This window comes from Haliaeetus leucocephalus, unplaced genomic scaffold (assembly GCF_000737465.1).
Source record: "Haliaeetus leucocephalus isolate CR32 unplaced genomic scaffold, Haliaeetus_leucocephalus-4.0 Scaffold175, whole genome shotgun sequence".
Lineage (NCBI taxonomy): Eukaryota > Metazoa > Chordata > Aves > Accipitriformes > Accipitridae > Haliaeetus > Haliaeetus leucocephalus.
Window position 1 is genome coordinate 435,774 of NW_010972611.1, and position 21,222 is coordinate 456,995.

The 21,222-nt window shown below is 48.6% G+C and overlaps 1 protein-coding gene across 14 annotated transcripts in view; it reads right to left on the reverse strand.

Annotated features, from left to right (window-relative positions):
- Positions 1–434: 434 nt before the first annotated feature.
- The window catches only part of UBAP2L (ubiquitin associated protein 2-like), a 30,741-nt gene continuing 9,953 nt past the window's right edge, over positions 435–21,222 (reverse strand). For 5 of the 14 annotated variants that reach the window (XM_010564038.1, XM_010564043.1, XM_010564040.1 and 2 more), the window contains exons 9-29: positions 20,061–20,135; positions 16,490–16,542; positions 14,907–14,992; positions 14,278–14,449; positions 13,192–13,393; positions 11,739–12,016; positions 11,288–11,460; positions 10,349–10,538; positions 9,679–9,733; positions 9,042–9,216; positions 8,766–8,838; positions 8,231–8,426; positions 8,036–8,124; positions 7,270–7,323; positions 6,528–6,609; positions 4,776–4,993; positions 3,994–4,099; positions 2,685–2,752; positions 2,163–2,360; positions 1,671–1,721; positions 718–1,032 (exon numbers count right to left, since the gene is read on the reverse strand). In XM_010564038.1, coding sequence (XP_010562340.1) covers positions 937–1,032; positions 1,671–1,721; positions 2,163–2,360; positions 2,685–2,752; positions 3,994–4,099; positions 4,776–4,993; positions 6,528–6,609; positions 7,270–7,323; positions 8,036–8,124; positions 8,231–8,426; positions 8,766–8,838; positions 9,042–9,216; positions 9,679–9,733; positions 10,349–10,538; positions 11,288–11,460; positions 11,739–12,016; positions 13,192–13,393; positions 14,278–14,449; positions 14,907–14,992; positions 16,490–16,542; positions 20,061–20,135 — 2,690 coding nt within the window. In that variant the 3' untranslated portion in view covers positions 718–936. Of the gene's footprint in view, positions 1,033–1,670; positions 1,760–2,162; positions 2,361–2,684; positions 2,753–3,993; positions 4,100–4,775; positions 4,994–6,527; positions 6,610–7,269; positions 7,324–8,035; positions 8,125–8,230; positions 8,427–8,765; positions 8,839–9,041; positions 9,217–9,678; positions 9,734–10,348; positions 10,539–11,287; positions 11,461–11,738; positions 12,017–13,191; positions 13,394–14,277; positions 14,450–14,906; positions 14,993–16,489; positions 16,543–20,060; positions 20,136–21,222 lie in introns of all 14 variants that reach the window. The other 9 variants (XM_010564049.1, XM_010564045.1, XM_010564042.1 and 6 more) reach the window with 5 other exon arrangements.

Below are 21,222 nucleotides of genomic sequence, written 5' to 3' on the forward strand. Positions count from 1 at the left end.
AATCAAAAGCTGGGGAGGAGTGGGTAGAGCTGCAACCTTTACCCTTGCCCCAGGGCCTTCCACATCCTGCACCAAAAATACGGAACCAGGCTGAGAAGGTAGGTATTAAAAAATACACACATCACTTTGTGATCTTTATTCTCTTTAGTAAATCACCCGCACGGGGGCTTCAGTTGAAGTGACCAGTTCAAACTGAAAAATACAAGATCTGGACTGCATAGAAAAAAAAAAAAGACCAAAAAAACCCTCAAAAGCAGAAGCAGAAGATACTTACAGCGTGCAAGGAGGGGCAGGACCTGCGCTCGGGGCCCGCAGGGAGGGAGGGGGCGCAGATGGAGAATGTAAAATTGGGGGGTGCCCTCCAGGGCTCCTCTGGGCCGGTGGCAGAGAGCAGCAGAGGGTGGGCGAGGAAATGAGAGAACTACAGGACGGCATGGGGTTTTTGTTTTTATATACAAGACACATTTATCCATTAAATTTAGAACACGGTACAAAAAACCACTTCAACTAATTCATCTTACAATGCTGTTCATATCAATTACTGTTCTTATTCCTAATAATAAGGGGGTTTGCTGTAGGCGACTCGCAGCTTCCACTCCTTTGGATCCGAGAGGTTCTGGGGCAGCAGGAGGTAGTGGGAGAGGGGAGAAAGGAGTAAAAACCAAAAAAGGCCCCTACGGCAAACGGTTCAGAATCTGAATGCAGGGGGCAGGGAGGAGAAAAAAAAAAAGAAAAATACAAATTCTATATTACATACAACAGGAAAGATGGCTGAAGACAGACAACGCAGAGCCGCCTGCTGGCCTGCCCTGCCCAGGGGCTGCGGGGCCCGGACGCTGCCCCGTGGCAGGGCGCTCTCCTCCCCGGGATCCTTCGGCGTCAGGTTCGGTGGGATTCTCTTCTGGAAGCAAGTGGTGGGCGAGGGCCACCCCGGCCTCAGTTGGCGCCCCAGCTGTAGCTGTTGTAGGCAGACTTGTTGGCCTGGGATTTCTGGGGGATGGAGCTGCCTTGGCTGCGCTGCCCAGAGCCACCCTGCAGGAAGGGGGCGGGGGGCGAGAAGGAGAAGCAGGGAGTTATTGTGGGGGAACCGGTGCCGCTGTCTCTGGGGTCCCAACCCCAGCCTGCTCCGCAGGGCGATGCTGGCGTGCCTCGGGCTGCTCAGCCACAGGCACTGCCGTCCCCCACAGGACGGGTCCAGACCACAGGCACTGCGGGCTACGGCTCCTTGGCGCTCGCTGACCCGCCTCAGCCGAGCACAAGCTCTCTGGGGCCACCGGCACCAGGGCACCAGCTGCCTCCTGCACCAAGCAGCTGGCCAGTGGCCCTCGTGCCATGCCATCTGCTGCCCCAGCAGCCACAGGACCCTCCCCTCCGCTCTGCACCTTCCTCCAGACCAGCACCATGCCAGGACCACAGGCAGCAAAGGCCCTGGCAGCTCTGCAGGGGCTGCTGCCCAACAGGGAGGGGGGAAAAGGGAGGGAAGGGTTCGAGCAGGGGAGTGTGTGTCTGTGCGCGCGGGTGTGTATGTGTGCACAAACTGACTGAGGGCCTCTCTCCTCGCCTGGCGGGGCCACAGGGGGAGAAGGAAAGGGCTACATGAGCCTGGGGGGCCTTAGGGGCAGGGGGAGACCCCAGGGCAAGTGCAATGCATTATCAGAGAGGTTCATTACCTGGTCTTCCTGCTGGCGTTGGCAGCACAGTATCATCTGCAAATATGGAAGCTGTTGCAGTACCAGGATATGTAAAATAAAGGGACAAACTATGACAATAGAAATCCAAGGTTAGACCTGAAAGCTACGGTGGGGTCATGGCTGTGGCGAGTAACCCCTTCGCTGCCGGCCTGCGGAGCCACCACTCCGAGGAAGGGGGAGGTCAGGGCGTACCAGGCATGTCTGCGTGAAGGGGCACTACCCGACCGTACCTGGTACAGCCCGGCAGCAAGGGGGCTGTGCCGAGTACCCCCCAGTGGAGTGCACCCCGGGCCTTCCTCACCTCATCCTCTTATCGGCCCTGTGTGTATGTGCAGGTGTGAGCATGTGCGTGTCACCGCGTGTGTCCGCCGCAGGGCGTGAGGGAGGGAGGGAGAGGGGGGCTGGGGTGGGGTGGAGCAAGAGCCCTAGGAGATACCCCAGCAAGGGCCAGGGGGCTGGGGGGTTGCTTACCTGCCCATCCTGCTGCAGGTGGTGGTGGAGGATCTGCGAGTGGGGCTGCTGATGCGGGGTCAGGATGTGCATGAAAGGAGTGGGGGGGTATGCCGCTGCCGTTGCAGGGTTGATGGGGCCGCCGCTGCCCAGCGCTGAAGGCAGATTGAAGGAGGCTGCTGGGGTTCCAGTGTGAAATCCCTGCTTCTCGAAGGATTGCTGAGGAGAAGACGCCAATGGCGGAGTAAGGGCTGGGACCTGGGCAGTGCTCCCCTGCCCCTGGCTGGCAGTGTGCCCCTTTCCCAGCTCTACAAGTCCTGGGCCTGGGAGTCAGTGCATAGTGCAGAGAACAGACAGAGTCTCTGCCTGCGGCTCTTTCTGGGCTTGGAATTGCTCAAAGTTGGGAAAGGCTGAGCAATTCCCTTCTCCCTGGCTGGCTGCTCCAAGGGGAAGAGACTTCATTGCCCAGGGAGGCTGTCTCAGAGCTGGGCTTCCGCTCCCCAGCAAAGCGGCGCTTTCCTGGAGCACACATCAGACACTAACCTGAGTTTTGGAGTAGACAGAGCCCGAGATGTCTGGCACTCCTGTATTACTGGATGTCACGGATACACCTGGGGAGAAGGAAAGGCAAGTGAGCATTAGACAGCAGCCAGTGGTAGCAGCAGTAGCTCCTGCTGCCAATGCCAGCAACAGGAGGTGGAGAGCTCTAGTGGCCTGGTAGCCAGGTGAGGTTTGGAGACAGACATCATCCTAGGGAGCAGGGTCTTGGCAAGGCTAAGCTGCAAAGTGCCTGTACAAATATAAGTTCTTCTGCTCTGGACACAAGCAGTTTCTGAATACCTCCAGAAACAAATTTAGGGGCCTGTTGCCACCCAGAGAAATGCACATTCTTGAAGAGCCCACAAAATAGCAACTCTGAGAAGAGCAGGGAGAATGCAGCAGACAGACAAGATAAACTCCCAGCATGATGCAGTAGCAAGAATGGCCTGAGAGCTCCTTAGATGCAGAACAGGCAACTCGGCTGTGGGCTGGGATGGTTGGTGCAACGACTGGCAACACTGGCACACAACCTGCATTTGATGCTGGCAGTTTCCAAAAAGCTGGTGGTACAGAGGAAACTCTCAGAAAACATTTAAGGCCCAGAAAAAGTGTTGAAATTAAAAAGGTTTGAAAGACTCAGTAACAGGTGGCCTGGTACAGAGCTTTAGTATCTTTGCAAAGAGAAAATAGTGTCTTGAAGGGCTCTAATGTAGTGAAAAAAAGGCACAACAGGAATTTAAAAGCTGGAAGAGGAACCCAAATGCAGGCCCTTTTTAGATGAGCCAGACACTAACCAGTGAAACCCAGTACCAAGACATGTGGCAGGTTCATGACCTTGTTGCATCTTTGAATCAAGAAGGACACTTCTCTAGAAAGCATGCATTTGCCAAATACAGGAGTCAAACAAGTTCCCAGGCTCAAATCTGGAATAATTATTGTTCTATTGATGACAGAGACTGTAAAAAAAAAAATCAACCAACAAACCAACCAAAAAACCAACCAAAACCCAAACAATTCAGCAGCTTAAGCTCTCTGACATGAGTCCAAGGCCCCAGCCATCCAGCTGCTGGGCACAGAGGAAGGCCATGAATTGCTCTGTACTCCTCAAACCTGCTCCAGACATGGATACAGAACAAGCCTGGGCCTTTCTAAGGAGAATCAAATGACCTGCAAGTTGCACCATGGCCATTCTCCTCCCTTACTGCTGGAGGCAGGAAGAGAGCAGTCCCTTTACACAGCCAGTGAGATTGTGAACGAGCCCTGCCACTGTCAGTAACTGCTGCTGAGAAAGATGCTCTGTTGGATCTCTTACCAGTGCTGTATCCATGAGAGCCATAGCCGCTGGGCTGCTGAAAAGGGGTTGCTGATGCGTTGACACTGACATTCACACCATGCTGCTTGGAAGAGGTAGGAGCAACCTACAGAAAGGAGAGAAGCAGAGTGAGGAGAGGCTTTGCTGCCTTGCCCTCTGTCGTGGTTTAACCCCAGCCAGCAACTAAGCACCACACAGCCGCTCACTCACTCCCCCCCACCCAGTGGGATGGGGGAGAAAATCAGGAAAAGAAGTAAAACTCGTGGGTTGAGATAAGAACGGTTTAATAGAACAGAAAAGAAGAAACTACTAATGATAATGATAACACTAATAAAATGACAACAGTAATGATAAAAGGATTGGAATGTACAAATGATGCACAGTGCAATTGCTCACCACCCGCCGATCGACACCCAGTTAGTCCCCGAGCAGCAATTCCCCCTGCCCCCACTCTCCCTGGTTTATATATTAGATGTGACATCACATGGTATGGAATACCCCGTTGGCCAGTTTGGGTCAGCTGCCCTGGCTCTGTCCTGTGCCAACTTCTTGTGCCCCTCCAGCTTTCTCGCTGGCTGGGATTGAGAAGCTGAAAAATCCTTGACTTTAGACTAAACACTACTGAGCAACAACTGAAAACATCAGTGTTATCAACATTCTTCACACACTGAACTCAAAACATAGCACTGTACCAGCTACTAGGAAGACAATTAACTCTATCCCCAGCTGAAACTGGGACACCCTCCTGCCCGAATCCCAAGCCCTGCCTCTGGGAAACTCACAGGGAACACGGCGGGCCCGTATTGGAAGGTGCTGGGGAGCCCTGGTACCCCTGTGTAGTACGGCAGACTGGTGTAACTGTAGCCAGGAGGCAGCGCTGGGTTCAGGAACGTCTGCTGCGTGGTGTGGTGAGTCTGGGTCTGGCTCTGCTGAGGCTGGGCCAAAGTCGTTGCAGGAGCAGGAGAAGAGGCATCACCTCGGCCAAATTTTGTTAAGTCACCTGGAATACAGGAGATGAAAGGAGACTGAAGAACATAAGTGTCAAATCCTGGCACATTCTAGCTCAGCCCAAAGGTGACCCAGCCTTTTGATCAACAGTGACTTGACCAACACCCCTACTACAGCTACTAAGAACTACAGCCCTCACAAGCCCTCAGACCCTTGAACACTGATAAGGCTAAGCTGTTAATTGCTCTTCTCATCCCTGAGAGGAGGACTTCAGAGGGGAAGGGAAACCCCCCAGCAGCTAAGCTACAGTGCTGCACTACCTGATGTCAGCGTTCGATCCAGCACTGGATAAACATGCCGCTGGCTGCCTTCACAGCAACAGAGCCCAGATGACAGAGCTCTCCCCAAGCTCCCTCCATGCATCAGCAGCAGGCCTGAACACAACTCAACTCTCTCCAGCGCCAGACCTGAGCCCAGGGCAGCAGCCTGGGGGCCCTGTCCTACCAGCAAACAGCTCATTGAAGAGGAGAGTCAAATCTCTTCCAGTTGAGGATGTGTGAATGGCCTCTTTTTACAGCAGGGCTCACACATGTCCCTCTCTCTTGCTGGCAGCACCAAATCAAACGCTGCTGCAGAGGCCCAGCAGCCCACAGAGAGTACTCAGAAATATCGCCTTCTCTCTTCCCAGTCTGGGCACTGTGCAAGGGCTTGGCTGCAGGGCTCGGGGAAGCTCCCTTTGCTGCTCTTTATGAGCACCTGCTTTGCTCTTCCATGCAAACAGGCTCCCTATTCAGAGCTCACACAGTAAGCCAGTGAATTTCACAGTGCTGCCCCAGCTCACAAGTGAGTCCAGGATAGACGCAAACAATTATCACCGATGTTAACTTGGCAAACTACGCATGCAGCAGTGCTGCACTCTAAGCTTGGGATTTCAGGCTCAGTATGCCAGGCAAAAGCACTTCCGCACAAAAAAGCTCCTGCTGTAGCAGGGGAGAAGTGGTGCTGGAAAAAGAGCGATCCACAAAGTGCAACAATTCTTAAAGCACATGAAAGCTCAGCACAACTACTGCCCACTGCAAATCAGCAGTGTGATTAAGAGCACCTACCAAGGTCAGTGAGATCAGCCACCCACTGAGCATTTGGTTTGATTTTGACAGGTCCTAAACACCCTGTTTTCTTCCTCCATGAGACTGTCGCATAGATTAAGAAAAGCCCTTAATTTCTCCAGATTTTGTGTTTGCATTTTTACTCTAAGGGCTTGAGAAGCACTGCTTAACCCCTGTCTCACCACGACCTGAAAAGCAGTTCCCCAGTTTTACACCCCACAGATTACTTCAGCCCTTCCTCACTCCCTTTCCAACTGCCGCATTAAATCCTACTTGTCCACATCTTCCTGGTAACATGCCTTGACATGACCAGATGATCAAAAAGACGTCAAGAATTTAGCTGCTGAAACGTGCTCTAGACCAAAGCCAGTGCAGGAGGCTGGTGCAGACATAGCTCCAGCGGACAATGGCACAGGAAACTAGTAAGGAGCAGCATGAACACCTGATGGGATATGCAATCAGAGCAGTCTTTTTCCCTACCAGAGTACGGATTGCTGCTCAGGCTGCCATCTCTTCCAGTCAGCGGGGTGGTGGGTGTAGGGAATGGGATGCTGTAGTAATCCTGAAGAATAAAAACAAAAGGAGAAGAAGTTTTATGAGCTCTGTCCAAAGACGCAAAGCAGTATCTTTTGGAAAAGAAGAATTTCTGGACTGCAGCTGCTGGATATGTTGGGAGCATTGCAGTTCAATCAGCCACATCGAGGCTGATCACAGCCTACAGCAATCCCAGGTTTTTGTAGCATGCACCATCCCCCTCATCTGGCTATTGGAAGAACCAGATAAGGTCTACTGGTATGCAATCCTTAAACTGCCTGGACCTTCCCCTCCACTTCACAAGGGACACATAGTATTCCTAAATAAAGCCCATTCTCATGAAGTATTTAGTCACTGCCTCTTTCAAGGATCAGAGGCAAGTATCTACAGCAGCTCATCACACCACTGTCAGGCAAAACAGCTCTGACTGCTGTAGCTCTCACATTCCCTAGCCCCACCATTGATACCGCTGTCTGAATAACTAGTGCTCCTAACTCCCCAAGTGCAAAGGAGCACAAGATTAACTCCTCACTACTGCCACAGAGAGATGCACCCATTTAGCACCCTGTTTTGCCAGCACTTCAGGACTACCTCACAGCCTGACCTGTCTGTACACCCAAAGCATGCAGCAACAGCGAGCTGTTAGATCAATGGATGTGGTGGATCCATGTCAGTCTTCAGTACTCACCAAAGGGAATCTCGTCTGGAGCATTTGCAAGTCATCATATCCATACACCTGTGGCTAGAAAAAGAGCAGGAGATAATGTTAGGGACACAGACTAGGTAAAGACACTTACCTAATTTAGATTAAACATTTAGATAAATGTGAGAGAAAGCCAGAAGCAGACAATCAGAGGCTACACAATTACCTAGGTAAGGGCAGCCAGCATTCACTACTGTAAGACTGACAGTGCCAGCAGTGTTTATGAGCTGCTCAAATGAAGACTGAGCACCAACGTGTAGCACTGCTGTTCCAGACTACAAACGCACTTGACGATTTTCCTCTAGAAATTATTCCAACACTGAAATCTGTCCTCACCTTCAGAAGAGGGCTGTGACACACCCCTAGACTTTGTGGCAGTAGCCACCCTTGTTCTGACTGGCCTTTGTCATACCATGTTGCTAATATAGCTCCACACTTCCATAAGCTGTGCTCTGACCAAGGGCTGTTGCTCCCCAAAGGCTGGGGAAGCTGTAGAGAACAGGCAGACAGGATCTGCTCTGGGGTGACCAGAATTACAGACATTTACCCCCACGGGCACATGGATTTCCTCTGCTACTGTTTTATGGAAAACAGCAGGTCCAAACTCTTCCCATCCAATGCAGTCCTACTGAGCCAATGTTACGGTTTTTGGTTTCTCTACTATACTACCTTCCTTCTTGCTAGCTGAAGACAGAGCTAGGAGTGATCTACTGGCATAACATGACTGCAAAGAGCCAGTCATCCTACTCACCGGATAGGCATGTAGCAAGCCTGGAGCCATGATGTACGGATTAGGCAACAACGGTGGGACTCCAGGAGGGAGATTGGGAGGGGCTTTTCCTGAAAAAGGAAAAGAAAGCAAAAGATTCACAGTGAAGCAAACAGCAGGAGCTGTCTCTCTTAGCCCCCACACCCTCCTCCTGTTTAGCAGTACCCAGGAAAGTACCTGATGTTGTTGCAACGGAGCTGCGAGTTGAGGCTGTCACCGTGGAGTTACTACTGAGGCTGAGGCCCAGGCTGCTGACACTGCTGAGACTGGATGAAGCACTTACGACTGGTGGGGCGGCTGACACTGTGCTGGAGGAGGTGGAGAAAGTGCTAGCAGAAGAATGGAGGCTTGCTTCACTCTCCACACTTGTGTGCTAAGGAAGGAAGGGAAGAGAGTTAGGGGACCAGGCAGATGTAATTGAGTGCAGAAATATTGCAGGACAGTGTCTACATAAAATATTGCACGGCTCTGTCTGCACCCGGCCGTTCCCAAGAGCCTGCAATGAACTCAGCTGCTGCAGGCTACAAAGAAACCTGCTTTGCATCTGGCTTAAGTCCAAAGTCCTGATAGCAGCCAACCCCTAATGCTTCCAAGCCTCTTGTGCGGCTGTGTCCCAACACGTCTGTCTGCTGGAAGAAGCAGGGCTGAACACTGCATTTGCAGCAGGGAGATTTATTCTGCTGCAGAAGCACTAGAGCACACCTAGACTCACCAGAAGAGTTGAGGTTGACGTTCGCCCAGAGGATGTGGATGAGGACAGACTGTTCTGCTGGGTGGGTAATGTACTGCGGAAGGAGGAATAAAAGGTTGTCAAACCAAGATGCGAGAGCCACCACTGGTAGCACCAGGGCAGTTCCCATTCCCCATCTGCTCAGATAGGATGAGTCATCTCAGTCTTCCCCACTGCATGAGACAGACTTTGATGTCTACTATAGATCCCGGCTTCTAGTTCTGCTTCTCTAGAAATCCATCCACCACACTTGCTCACCTGCTGAGTTGGGTGGTGGTCGTACTAGGGAGTTCCTCACTGTGGCTCAGGCTGCTCAGAGCTGTCGAGTGTTGGCTGGCTGTCGTCAGCAAGGACGAGGCAGATACCCCATCATTGAGAGGCGTGATACTGGGAGCAGAGGGGGAATCGGATTTCACTGCCGGGCCTGTAGCACCTGCAAACAAAAGCTTTGGGTTAGGGACAGCTACTAGAAGCTCCTGGAGGGCAATTCAGTGGTGAGGATCAACAAAAGCTCAGACAGAGGAGCAGGGAGATCTGGGGCTTCCCTCACTGCTGCCAACCAGTTACACACTTGTGACAGTGTGATTGTGTTCTGTGTCTGAATTCACCCCAACACCACTATCAGCTCTGCAAAGAGGTTCAAGACCTACAGATGAGGTGCCTTTCACAAACAAATCAGAGTAAATTACTGTCATCAGGGAGTGACTCATCAAGGATCTCATGTATCCATCAGCAGAAAGCTGAACATTTCAAGGCAAGCAAATAACCTGAGTGGCAGCAATTAGCCCAGCAGGGAAAGGACTTTCTTCTAGCGCAGGTAAAGCTTTTCATCCAAAGCAAAGAATACGAGCAGTACAAGGGACTGAGGACACCCACTGCACTGACAGACTCTTACCTTCAACAGCCTGTGTGGTTTGTAATGGCGTGGGTTGCACAGAACTGAAACCATTCTGAGGAAGAAGAGAAAAAGAGTACTGGGCATTGCAGCTGCTTGTTTCCAGAGGCAGATCTAGTGTCAGCCCCCTCCCACACTCCCTCAGTTGTGAAAAAAAAGGCATGCTACCAACACGTATCACCAGACTGTGGCAGGGTCAGTCCCAAGCTCAACTAGCCCTGTGCCAGCATGACCCCCAAGCACATATTTGAGAAAGCAGTACAAGAAGTTTCTCTGCTGCTGGTAGTTAGACTGGCTCAACATCCTCAACCCAAGTTCGTTAGCCAAAATTGATGTTACTGAACTTGTGTGCAACATGCAAGAATTGAATCCTTAAGACAAAACTAAATCCTTAGCCTGAATGCCACTCTGCAGCAGGGTAATTATGCATGACATGACACGGCCTGCAATCAACTTAACTGCTGTTAACCCCACTGGCCCAGCCCCAGGTAAGTAATGGACCTAAGGACTCTAGTAGCAGCGAGAAGAAAGCTCTCACGAGAGTCTGCAAGCCACATGGTGAGGCTGGAGGATCACAGAAACACTTGATAAACCACTTAGCTTCCCCCGAGACAGTGCTTCATATGCTATGCTTACTCAGCACAAAGGGTGAGCAAAGCTATTTCCCTACCTTGGCCTGGGTCAGATCTTTCTGGGGCGAGGAAGAGATTGAATTTGGGTATCGCCTCGTCTGGGTGGATCTCTGTTCATACAGTGGTCCCTGAGTGCTGTTCTGGGAGGTAAACGTTGCTGTCTGTATTGTGCCGCTCTGGTAACCAGACTCCTGGCTTTGATTGGACGAAATTGTGGATGAAGATTCACTACAAAGGGGAAAAAAAAATAAAATAAAAAAAAGTTTACGTTTTCCTCCAAAACAGCCCTGCTCTAAGCTGCTGACCCAGACTGTAGGCTCTTCGTTTCAAGTCTTCAAAATAAAGAGCCCCAAGCATCAGCATAAAGGCACCACACAAAGCAGCCAAGCAAACCAAGCAGAGAAACATACCCGGACAAGGGCTAGCCCAACCACAGGAGGATGCTGGCACCTAGCTGCAGCCTTGCCTAACACACTGCTGTGTTCCAGGTGACATTTCATGAGCTGCCACTGCTCAGGTCCCAGCACTCAAGGGACTGGCCAGATACTAAGGGTCAGCCCGACAGAAGACAGAAACACTTCACTTTGGCAAGGCATCATGATCGTAGATACACCTACTCCACCGCATCCCAGTTTGCCAGGCAAAAAGCAGGACAAAGCACACAGAATCTGTTCACCAAGGACAAGAGGCAGTTGCACTGGGGATTCCCCTCCTGTGTTTCCAGCAACAGTTTAAACAGCAGCAGGAAACATATGTTTTCTGTATAAGTACCACAGGCCCAGTCAGTCATAGAGCTGCCTGAATGAGTCTGCTGGCAACTTACACTTTGCTGTTGCATACGTTGTCCCCCCTTTGTGACCATGGCACAGTCAGAAAGGGTCTACTAGTATGCAGGATAACTAAAGTCCACAGGACCAGCTACCTTCCAAAGCTACCCGCTCAGATTAACTGTTCCCTTCCTCACACCTGGTCCTCACCTAGCCGTGCTGGTGTACAGGCTGCTTTGAGATTGGCTAACAGCGGTGCTTGTTGTGGGCGTCGATTCGTACTCCGCAAGAACAGGCTCCGAACCAAACTGTAATGCCCCAAACTGCAGGTTTAGCCCTGAGATATCTGCTGAGCCAGGCATTTCCACTGCAAGCGCAGGAATCTGCAAGGGAGGAACAACAGAAAGGGTCAACCACTCCCTGGGATCAGCACAGAAAATGACTTTAGTATCCACATTTCCCAGCACGTGACGGTAGTTACAGGCTTCCATACTCTGAATTACACTGTTCAACCCAGGCAGGCAAGCGTTTCTGTCACCCCCACAAACACCCAATGCTAAGAGCAGGAAGGCCAAGCCCAGCCCTTCCCTCACCAGCCCAAATGGATTTTTCTGCAGCTCTAACACAATACCATGCCTCCTTCCCCACCATCGATCCGCACCTTTGATGTTAACGATGCTTTTTTCTTTTGCTGCTTCAGCTTCTGCTGTGCTGGCTGGGGACTGGAGGACTGGTTGTCCGAGGACCCTGGGGACATCTGGGGAACAGGATTGGTTTTGCTGGGCAGCGGTGAGGAAGGGGGTGCCGGCACGGTTGTGGAGGCAGTCACCACAGGTTGTTTCTCCTGCATGAACACTTCTATCATGGTTGAAGTCGATGTGAAGGCCTGACGCTTGGTGAAGGGACTATGAACAGAAGAGTCTGTTGGGTTCTTGAGATCTACCAGGAGAGACAGAGTTGAATTAGCAGGATTTGTTTCCTTCAAACTAAAACAAGTTCTGACACTTCTAAGCATCAAGAAAAATAAAATAATTTCACACTACGACTCCTCCTCCCATTAAAATCAGAGAGCAGAGAACCCCAGCATCTCCACCCCCAGCCTTGCACTCTCACCACCATCAACACCGAGCCTTTTAAACCCTTCTGCCCTCAGCTCCTTCCACCACCTCTACAGGACAAAGCAAGCTTGCAGAAGTCCTCCATCCTCCAAGGAAGGCTGGACTTCAGAGTCCCTTGTGTGGAGGCACTGCATGTCAGAGTCCTACACAGGCCTGATGCTGCTTCCTTCCCCCTCTCTGCCAACACTGCTGCATTTCATTGCCTGCTCTTTCCCCTGCAAGTACTGGGTATCCTCCAAGCAACACCGCTGCTCAGGGCTGCCCATCCTCACATCTTTGCACAACTGCACCACCCTCCTCCTTCGCCTAAGCCTTACCACAGCTTATTAAAAACCAAATCCTATTCTCTCTGACTCTCCTCTGTGGAGATCAGGAGCTGCCAACACTGACTGTTGCTAGGACAGGGCTCGATTTTTCTTCCACTTAGATTTGAACCAGAGCCATTTCCCTATAGCAAGGGAAACCACAGCAGGGCTCAGCACCTCATCTGAAAAGCAGAAGCCTCTCTTAATCACTGTTTATTCCCTCATGCCAGCCCAGAGGTAGAGTTACTACTTGGTATTTAACAGTCACCAGAATCGCATTCCTTTAAAACATAACATCAGGTCAGCAGCGCGATAAGACTGACAAATGTTGGTATTCAGGAACTATTTTCCAGAGGTGCCCACTTTCAGACCCCTTCTCTGCTACACGGCTTTACACCAGGAAGTAGTTCTGCACACTATAAGGGTCTCGGGAACACCAAATCCCTGGCCCTGAAGCTGACTGGAATGACCAGGAGGCAGATGGATTCAACAGCTCTAAGTATAAAAGGAACAAGGGAAGACTCACATGCACTATTACATTTTACTCTCAAACTTGCACACACGATTAATTGCTCCAGCACAACTTGTGATCTGGCCCTGCACTGAATCCCTCACACCGCTGCTTGTGGCGCATTTCTGCGGTTCTGGGAGAACGCGCTTCCCTTTGGGGAGCCATGCTGCTTTTCCTTACCATACTGCACAAGAGACGAGGTCTGCGTAGTGGATCCCATGTCCCAAGAAGAAGCAGTGGTGCTCCCACCAGGCTGGGTGTGCTGAGCAGCCAGCTGAGCCAGAGCCTGGGCTGTCTTGAACTGCTCCAGGAACTGAGAACCTGTGGTACTGCTGCCTTTGGCCTCCCCAACATCTCCAAACCCTTTCCCCAGCATGCTCACCTGCAATTTCAGCAATGAAATAACAAAGTCAACATCTCCCTTGGCTTGGAACTTGGCTCAGAGGACAGATGCATCTCTTAACATAAGCCTGAATGCACTGTACCCTGCTGCTTCTCGCTGGGTGCCTCAGCTTAACACTCTTGAGCTCCAGATGCACAGAGACACTGCTGGCAAGGAGAGCTCATACTTCTCTCACAGCCTCACATGTTAGTGCAAGTACACTTATCTGTTGCCCAACCCATGGCATTTTACAGTGTCATGGAGGCTTACAAAAGAAGTTAATAGATAGGATCTTTAAAAATGTACTAAATTGTTCACATTCATTCAGTTGCACTAAAAAAAAGACAACCATCAGAAGAACTTGGCTTTACAGTTAAGGTGGTTTTGAAATCCTTCCTGAACTATCTCACCATTAAATGCACAATTTTTATTTCTTTTACTGAAGTTCCACAAAGAAGCATCTGCCCAGGTCTGTGCACATCCCTGATTCAGATTCAGTGCCTCCTTCCTTCACGTATCAGTAAATGCCAGCATTTCATCCCACACCAAACTCCCAACAAGTTCCACTTCTCAAATGGTTGAATATGCAAGCCCTGGACTGCAAGTTTTTTCTTTCCTCTGAGCAAGAAAGAAGCAAGTGTTGCAAGTCTGACAAGGGCAACAGGGGAAGAATTATTCCAGTTATTTCTAATTAAGCAATGGACTTCATGCCTTTAGATTTAGAGCAGACTGGCAAATCATCCAAGCAGAGGACTTTGCCACCCACAAGAAGCAAGCAGGTGTCAGAACTGTATTTCCCATATTGCCCAAAAGCAGACAGAGAATGTCAGGGAAACCAACACCTGCTAAAACCCGAACGCTGGCAGAGACTGGTATTTCCTTACCATGCTGTGGTGAGAGAAGGAGTTACCAGAGGCAGGCTGGGATATAGCACTTTGCTTGGAATTGCTGAACACCAGTGGCTGGGCCAGAGAAGGAGCCTGTGATGACTCCAGGTTTGTTGACTCATTCTCCATAGAAGAGGGCGTCTTTCCTAGCAGGACTGCAAGATCAATTCTGGATAAAGAAAGAAGATAACCCACTGAAGTTAACATGAGGTCTGTCACACCCCTCATTTCCAGTGGTATTCTACGTCCAGCCTCACAATTTATAGCTTTTACTTTATAAATTGAATGAATCTGCAGAACATTAACTCACAACTGCCAGTACCAACTTCAAAAGGACACAGACCAAGCAAGATCCTGCATGGCCTTCTATTTTAAAGCATGTCTTCCATTAATTTAACACAGCAAAATGCCCCCAAATCTGAAGAACCAGCAGCAGAGCCTAGGAAAACTCTAATCCAGGATGAGGACCGGAAACTCCTAACTCAACTTTTCCATTTAAATCCATCTCATCTTATTCAGAGCTGCTGCATTTTAGCTAGCTGGCAAGATTTAGTCTGAGATGGCAAATTGCTCTGGGACTTGTGTACCACTTTTCCCACATAAACAGCATTGCCATGGGCTCTCACCTCTGTCCAGCTGTGATTGTCACATTCTCGGCAGGCAGAGGCACTGAAGACACATTAGAGGCGGTGAAGATCTTTGTCTCAGACAGCTGAAAGATTAAAAAAAAGGGAAAAATAATCCAAAAGTGAGAACAGCCCCTCAGTACTCCAAGTAAAACACACAAACGTTTGAGACAAACAGCCACAGAAAGATTCAAGAAATTCAAGTGTTTAGACTTAAACTCCTCTAACATTTGGCTCCCATCAGAATCAGCTTTTAATTCATTTGTTTGTTCTCAGGCAAGTGCACAAATCACCTCACCTACCAGTGGAAAAAAAAAACCAAATCCTTCTACAAATCTCCCATAGTCCACAAATCCACTAGGGCTGCTAGGGTCTTAAGACAGGTGCTCTGAATTGATGGTATGCAGCACTGATCTGCAAAACCCACTGCACAGGTACACGCAAGCATTGCTAGAGAAGTCAGAGAAAAAAAGCTTGAGACACATAGTTAAGCTTCCAATGATCCTAGCTTCACCTGGATGACCTGACCAGAGACCAACAGACCTACTTCAACTATGGAAGGGAAAATAACATTGCTCAAAAATGAATGAAGGGGAGGTTTAATGACCACCTGTGATTTAGCCCAGAACATATCTGAATGTGAACAGCTTTTATTCCAGACTAAGGAGCTGCCAGCAACTAAACTGCAAGAATTTAAAAACAGAATCAGGAACCCCGGGAGCATATCACACGCACTGAAGGCAAGAAAGGCTATCAAAGGCTCTCTTCAAGCAGAGACCTGACTGAACAGATAGAGAAGCTGCTTGCATCTCCAAACACAGCAGGAGTGCTTCCTTCAGACAGTGCCTGGAACGCAGAAGCTTTCCCTTCATGCCCATTCTGTAGGCTTAGCAAAAATGAGCATGCAAAACTAACAATGATACTAAAAAAGCCCAACCCTGCTCCCATTTGCAAGAACAGAAGTTCTCCCTTGATTCAGAGAGGGACTGAAGCCCATTTCAGAAGAAACTGATACACAGGCATTAAAAGCAGGGGATAACAGCATCCATTCTCCCCTGAAGGACACACCAGGCAGAGAACAAAAAGCCACGGGACATGCCAAAGAGCAAGTCAGAAGGTAAAGCCAAGAGTTTCTGTTCAATCCAAATCACAAGGACCAGCAGAGGCACGTGACTCATGTACGAAACCACTGCTGCCTCCTCCGTGGCACGTGGTGTGGATCAAAGGCAAACCTTCCCAAACCGCCATTCCACCAGAGGAGCAGAGCAAGAATCTTGTGTGGAGTCAGGCCAGTTTATGGAAAAATTAAATCATGCAGTTGCAGGAAATGAGAGGACCAGACTCGATGCCCTCGGAGATCCCTTCCTGTCTTGGGCTTCTATGACAAGCTCTACTACACATGTACTTTAGAAACAGCAATGTTTACTTATTCATCATAGCTCCTAGAATTGGGAGCCTGGCTTGGGCTATGCCCATAGTTTGCAGAGGATAGGTTTTGCGATCCTCTCATAGCTGTGTGTGTACAAACAGGACAGCAGCCTGCCAGCGGACACATGGAGGAGAGGTGTTTGGCGAGTACCTACATCTTCATTCCAGTCCTCTGTGCCCCATTCTTCTGTTGCGGCCCTCCATGCACCTACAAGATAACAACAGGTAGAGAAGTTAAGTGTGCATCAAAGCTCTACCTCCAAGAGCCAGGGAAGCACTGGGGAGCTTTGCAAGCAGCCAAGAGGATTTCTATTTGCCAACCAGACAAGTTAAAGCAGTTGACCCCAACCCATGATTCATGGGCAAGGTACCATGATGGGATCACCTCAGCCTTGCTTGGGCAGGATAGGCTGAAAGAGAGGGACCACTGGGCTGGCAGCTATGGCAATGCACACCCCCCAACACCAAACAGGGAAGCTGAGCTTGGCAAGGAAGCCCTGGCATCGTGCCCAGCCTCCTTGTGCTACATTCCTCATTTCCCCTTGTATTGCAGTAGCTGCAAGTTTCTGCGCCCATGAGCAGTTAGTGTTACCCCAGCAGCTTGGACAGAGCACCTCCTTCGGGGGCTTCCCACCAGCTCTTGTGCAGGACCTCACCACCCAGTTAAACCATAAGTTTCTATAAAACCCAGGGACAGCTGAACCATTCATATGGTTTGTCTTCCTCTCACAGCACCCCCCGCCCTCACCAAATGGTGAAACCTCACTGCACCAGGACCCCCTGTGCATAGGCAAAAATGGGAATCAGAAAGGAAAATTTAAGGGACTAAGCAATTCCTGCATTTTCTGTGACCAATTTCAGAGATATGCTCAAAGTGAGTAGCTTAAAACATCAGGGAGAAAAGCACAAGATTTCAGCCACAATCCAGCACAGCACAATTTGTATGAGAGCAAAATTACTGGAAAGAGAAGTTTTGGCTGGCCACATCTTCAACTTGTTCCATCCATCACAGTTTAGCATCAGTACTTTGAATATTATGTGGTGACTTCTGAATTCATTAGACAACTTAAAATTTGGTGTGGGGGGAAAGCAGGAGCTTTTTACATCCCCAAAACCTCAGAACATAAAAGCAGCTCTGTTTTGTACAGCTTGTTTTCAGCCCATGCAAACCAGGTGAACAAAACCCGACATAGCCAGAGTTAACCTTGGAGACATTTACAAGGACGGAACAAGTTGGCATCAGCCCTTTTATAAGCTGAAAGCCTTTTACAGCATAAAACCACAGCACATAGGGAATGAGAACATTGTGGATTCTTCTGCAGGACACAATCAGGCTCGCTGAGAATTTGAGGGGAAGAAGAGAGCAGATATTCCCATACACAATTCAATTATCAGGCCAAAATATCTAAACAACTGCTTGTCTAGAAGTGGGGGAATTAGTGCATGAAATAAGTATATTATCCATTAATTATTCTTTTTTCATTGTTATTTTGTTGGGTGTTTTGTTTTGCTTGACAAGTTGAGCCAATTCAAGAAGCGTTCCTGGATTATTATTATTGGGTTTTTTTAATATTCATGTTAGAAATACAGATACTAAAACAACATAACTTCCCTGAGTACCAGGAGTCTCAAGGCACACTACCCCTTCCTCCCCAGGCAGAAGCATCAGGAGGAGTTCAACACATTCAATGCAAAACACATCTGGGGTTTAAAAACCCAGATTCCATCATTCCTTAGATTTTTTTGGTGCCCTCACAGCAGTAGCAGGAAGGCTCCTTTCCAGATTTTCATAGATCATAAAGATTCTACCAGCTCAACCCTTACTCAAGAGATGAAGTGGGAGCTGGAGGTGCTTGGGTGAGTTGGGCAGTTAGCAGGGGAAAGCAGGAAGCCAGGTGAGTTGCCCCAAGAAGAGTTTGTGCACGTAGGAGCACTGCACAGGGCTCTCTTAGTCTTGCTCACTTGGGGGAAATGAGAAGAAAAGCAAAGCAGCACAAAAAGCAGAAGGAAATCCTGCAGATGAAGAGCAGCCATTGATGGGGCATTCCTGGCAAGTCTACTTCTTGAGTAATGGACACCTATTCAGCATGGCTTTGTGCTCCTTACACATGAAGGGACAAATGGAAAACCAAAGACCTATTAATGTACAGCCAGGCATTTGCCAGAAATGCTCCAGAAAGCTTCCTAACCAGCACAGCGTGTTTAGTTTTTTTAAAAGAAAACGAGTGTATCGCTCTCCATCAAGCTCTTCCAAAGGAAAGAGCTGCAATGCAAGTAATGCCCTGAGACTTCTATCACCATTTCAGAAGTGTTGTCTTCCGAATGACAATCCCTCCTCTCTCCTTTAAGAAAGCCCTTCAAAGGGCCACTGGTCTTTAGCTCCTCAAACCAGGAAAAGGGGAAAAAAAATAAAAGTCAATAGGCATTTGCAAATATGAATGTGCTGAAGAAAAAAATCCCATTGTGTCTTCCAAGATTATTTTTTTTTTTACCTCCCCAATACACTATATTTTAATTTTAAACTGGGAGATGAGCAACCAGCTTGCTCCTCCCACAGCTCATCAGATAGTCTGCCACTATCTCAATGACTGGATACATGTTCCATGCACCAGCCTGGAAGGGTGACAGACCCAAATCCCCCCAGTCTGCACCTCAAAGGAATGTTAATCCAAACAAAGCCAAAGTGTGGCAAAAACACAATGGCAGCACTGGAGCAGAGGCCTTGTGCTGCCTGCGAGAGTTAAAGATTAACCCAGAGATGAGAACCAGGAGATGCTCCAAAGCAACAGAAGCACTCCAAGTATGTCTGCTTCTGGGCCCCTGCAAAAGAGACTCTACAGCCTCAACACTCCTCCTCCTGTCCTAACCTTCAAGAGCAAAGTGGCAAGTTCCTCCAGAAGGACCCTTTGCCTTGACTTCCAGACCTCAGGTTAGATGAAGACATTAGTAAAACACAATTTTGACGTCGTTATGGACACCAGTGGGATTCAGTAGATATAAGACAAACTGGATCATCTCATGGGTGTCTCTTGGCTTCATAAGGCATAAAGGTGTAAGAGCAGGAAATAAAGTGGCCAGGCACTGAGCAGCTTTGCCATCAAGCACCCCGGTCATCTCAAAATCCACCGTCATCTTCAACTGCAGGGCAGGTCTGCTCAGGTGAAGAAGAGCAGCCAGGCAGCAAGAGCATGCCAAAGCAGCCATCAAGCGCATCAAGAGGTAACCGTAAGCAGAGGCAAAGCACTGAGACAGCTTAGCAAGACTAATTCCCCTTGCAGCAGTGTTTTGACCCTAAGCAGAAACATAGCGGCGAGGCCAGTGAAGTAATCGCTGCAGAACTGAACTGCCACACCAGGGAAATGGCACAGGGACAACAGCAAGTCACAGCTTTCTGGATGTGAGACAAGCAGAATACAACTAAGCTGCCTCGCAGTTCCTGCCCTTGGATGGGAGACTCTGTCATCAGTGCTGTGGACACAGAGCTGCTCTGGGTGCTGAGAAGCAGTGGCTGAAGTTAAAATTTACATAATCCACAAGAATTTGGGTTAACCTCTCCCAATTTACATTCAAGGTGTCAGCATTAGTAAAAGCACAGTCAGAACAAGTGTAAAATAGTCATTAAAATTAACAAATTAAGAGAGAGAAGAATGACACATCCACAGATATTTCAGGTTTGTTTTTTTTTAAAAAGCTATAAAGTAAAGGTATCCGGGGTAGTTAATGCACCTGGATGTTTCGTACCAGGAGCAGTGTCAAATTTTCGGGGATAATTTGACCCCTCACCCCCAATGAAATCAAGTCCTGAAACAAAAAAAAAAACAACACAAAAACAAAACAAAACAAAAAAAAAAAAACAAAAAAAAGAAGAAAAGAAAGACAACCAGTGAAATTTTGATTTAAAGAAGTGAAGGCAAGTTTCACTGCCCCCATGTACACCAGTCACATTGTACCTGTGGATATTGTTAATTTAAAGAGACACCTGCAGCTACTAAAATGGAAACAAAACGACCACACATGAAACAGGTGAACAGCATAGTTGCATGATAAACTTTACAGCTGTGTTGTAGTACTAGAGCAGATTTGAGTTGTTCCATCAGAAAAATCTTTAATTCCTCCCAACCACTCTAAACCACTTTGTTCCACAATTCTACAAAACACCAACACAGAAAAAAAAACCAAACCCAAACACACAAGCCTGTTCAGACTAGGCAGTTAAGCTTCCAGCACACAGAGCTCATCCACTCCCATCCCTTTTTCCTCCAGAGACAAGTGTACCCACTGCCCTCAACACATGCCTACACTACTCTCTCCAGTATTTAAAACTCCATTTCTCAGTCAGCAAGATGATCAATCTGCTAGTGTTTTACAAAGCCATGCTTATTTTTCCCCTTTCAAAACAGCTGTTTTTTAGAAAAAAACAAAAAACAAACAAACAGAAAACCCCCAAACAAAAACACACTAGAACACAAACCAACCAAATAACCCTTGCACTAACAACGCATAGGAAAAGGTGTCACAGTTTACAGTACTTTATCTCTCTCTTACCAAAGCTATCAGTTTTTCAGCAAATACAAGAAATATGGAAGTGGCCTAAAGCAACATTAATACTGTTGTGAATGCTTCTTATAACCAAGACGCGGTATTTACTTGAATGCTCAAAAATCAGGGAAAAATGGTTTGACTTCACAGTGGTGCAAGATTGCTCCACAAAAAAACGCCCCACAACCACTCTTAAAAAACCCACACAAATAGACTACTTACGATTAAGGATTGTCCCTTGTGACTCTGTCCAGTTATCACACTGCAAAATCTGAGTTCACTTGTGTCTTACAATAGTGTGCATACTTGAAACAAAAAAAAAAGTACCATTTTTCCAATGCAAGAGAAC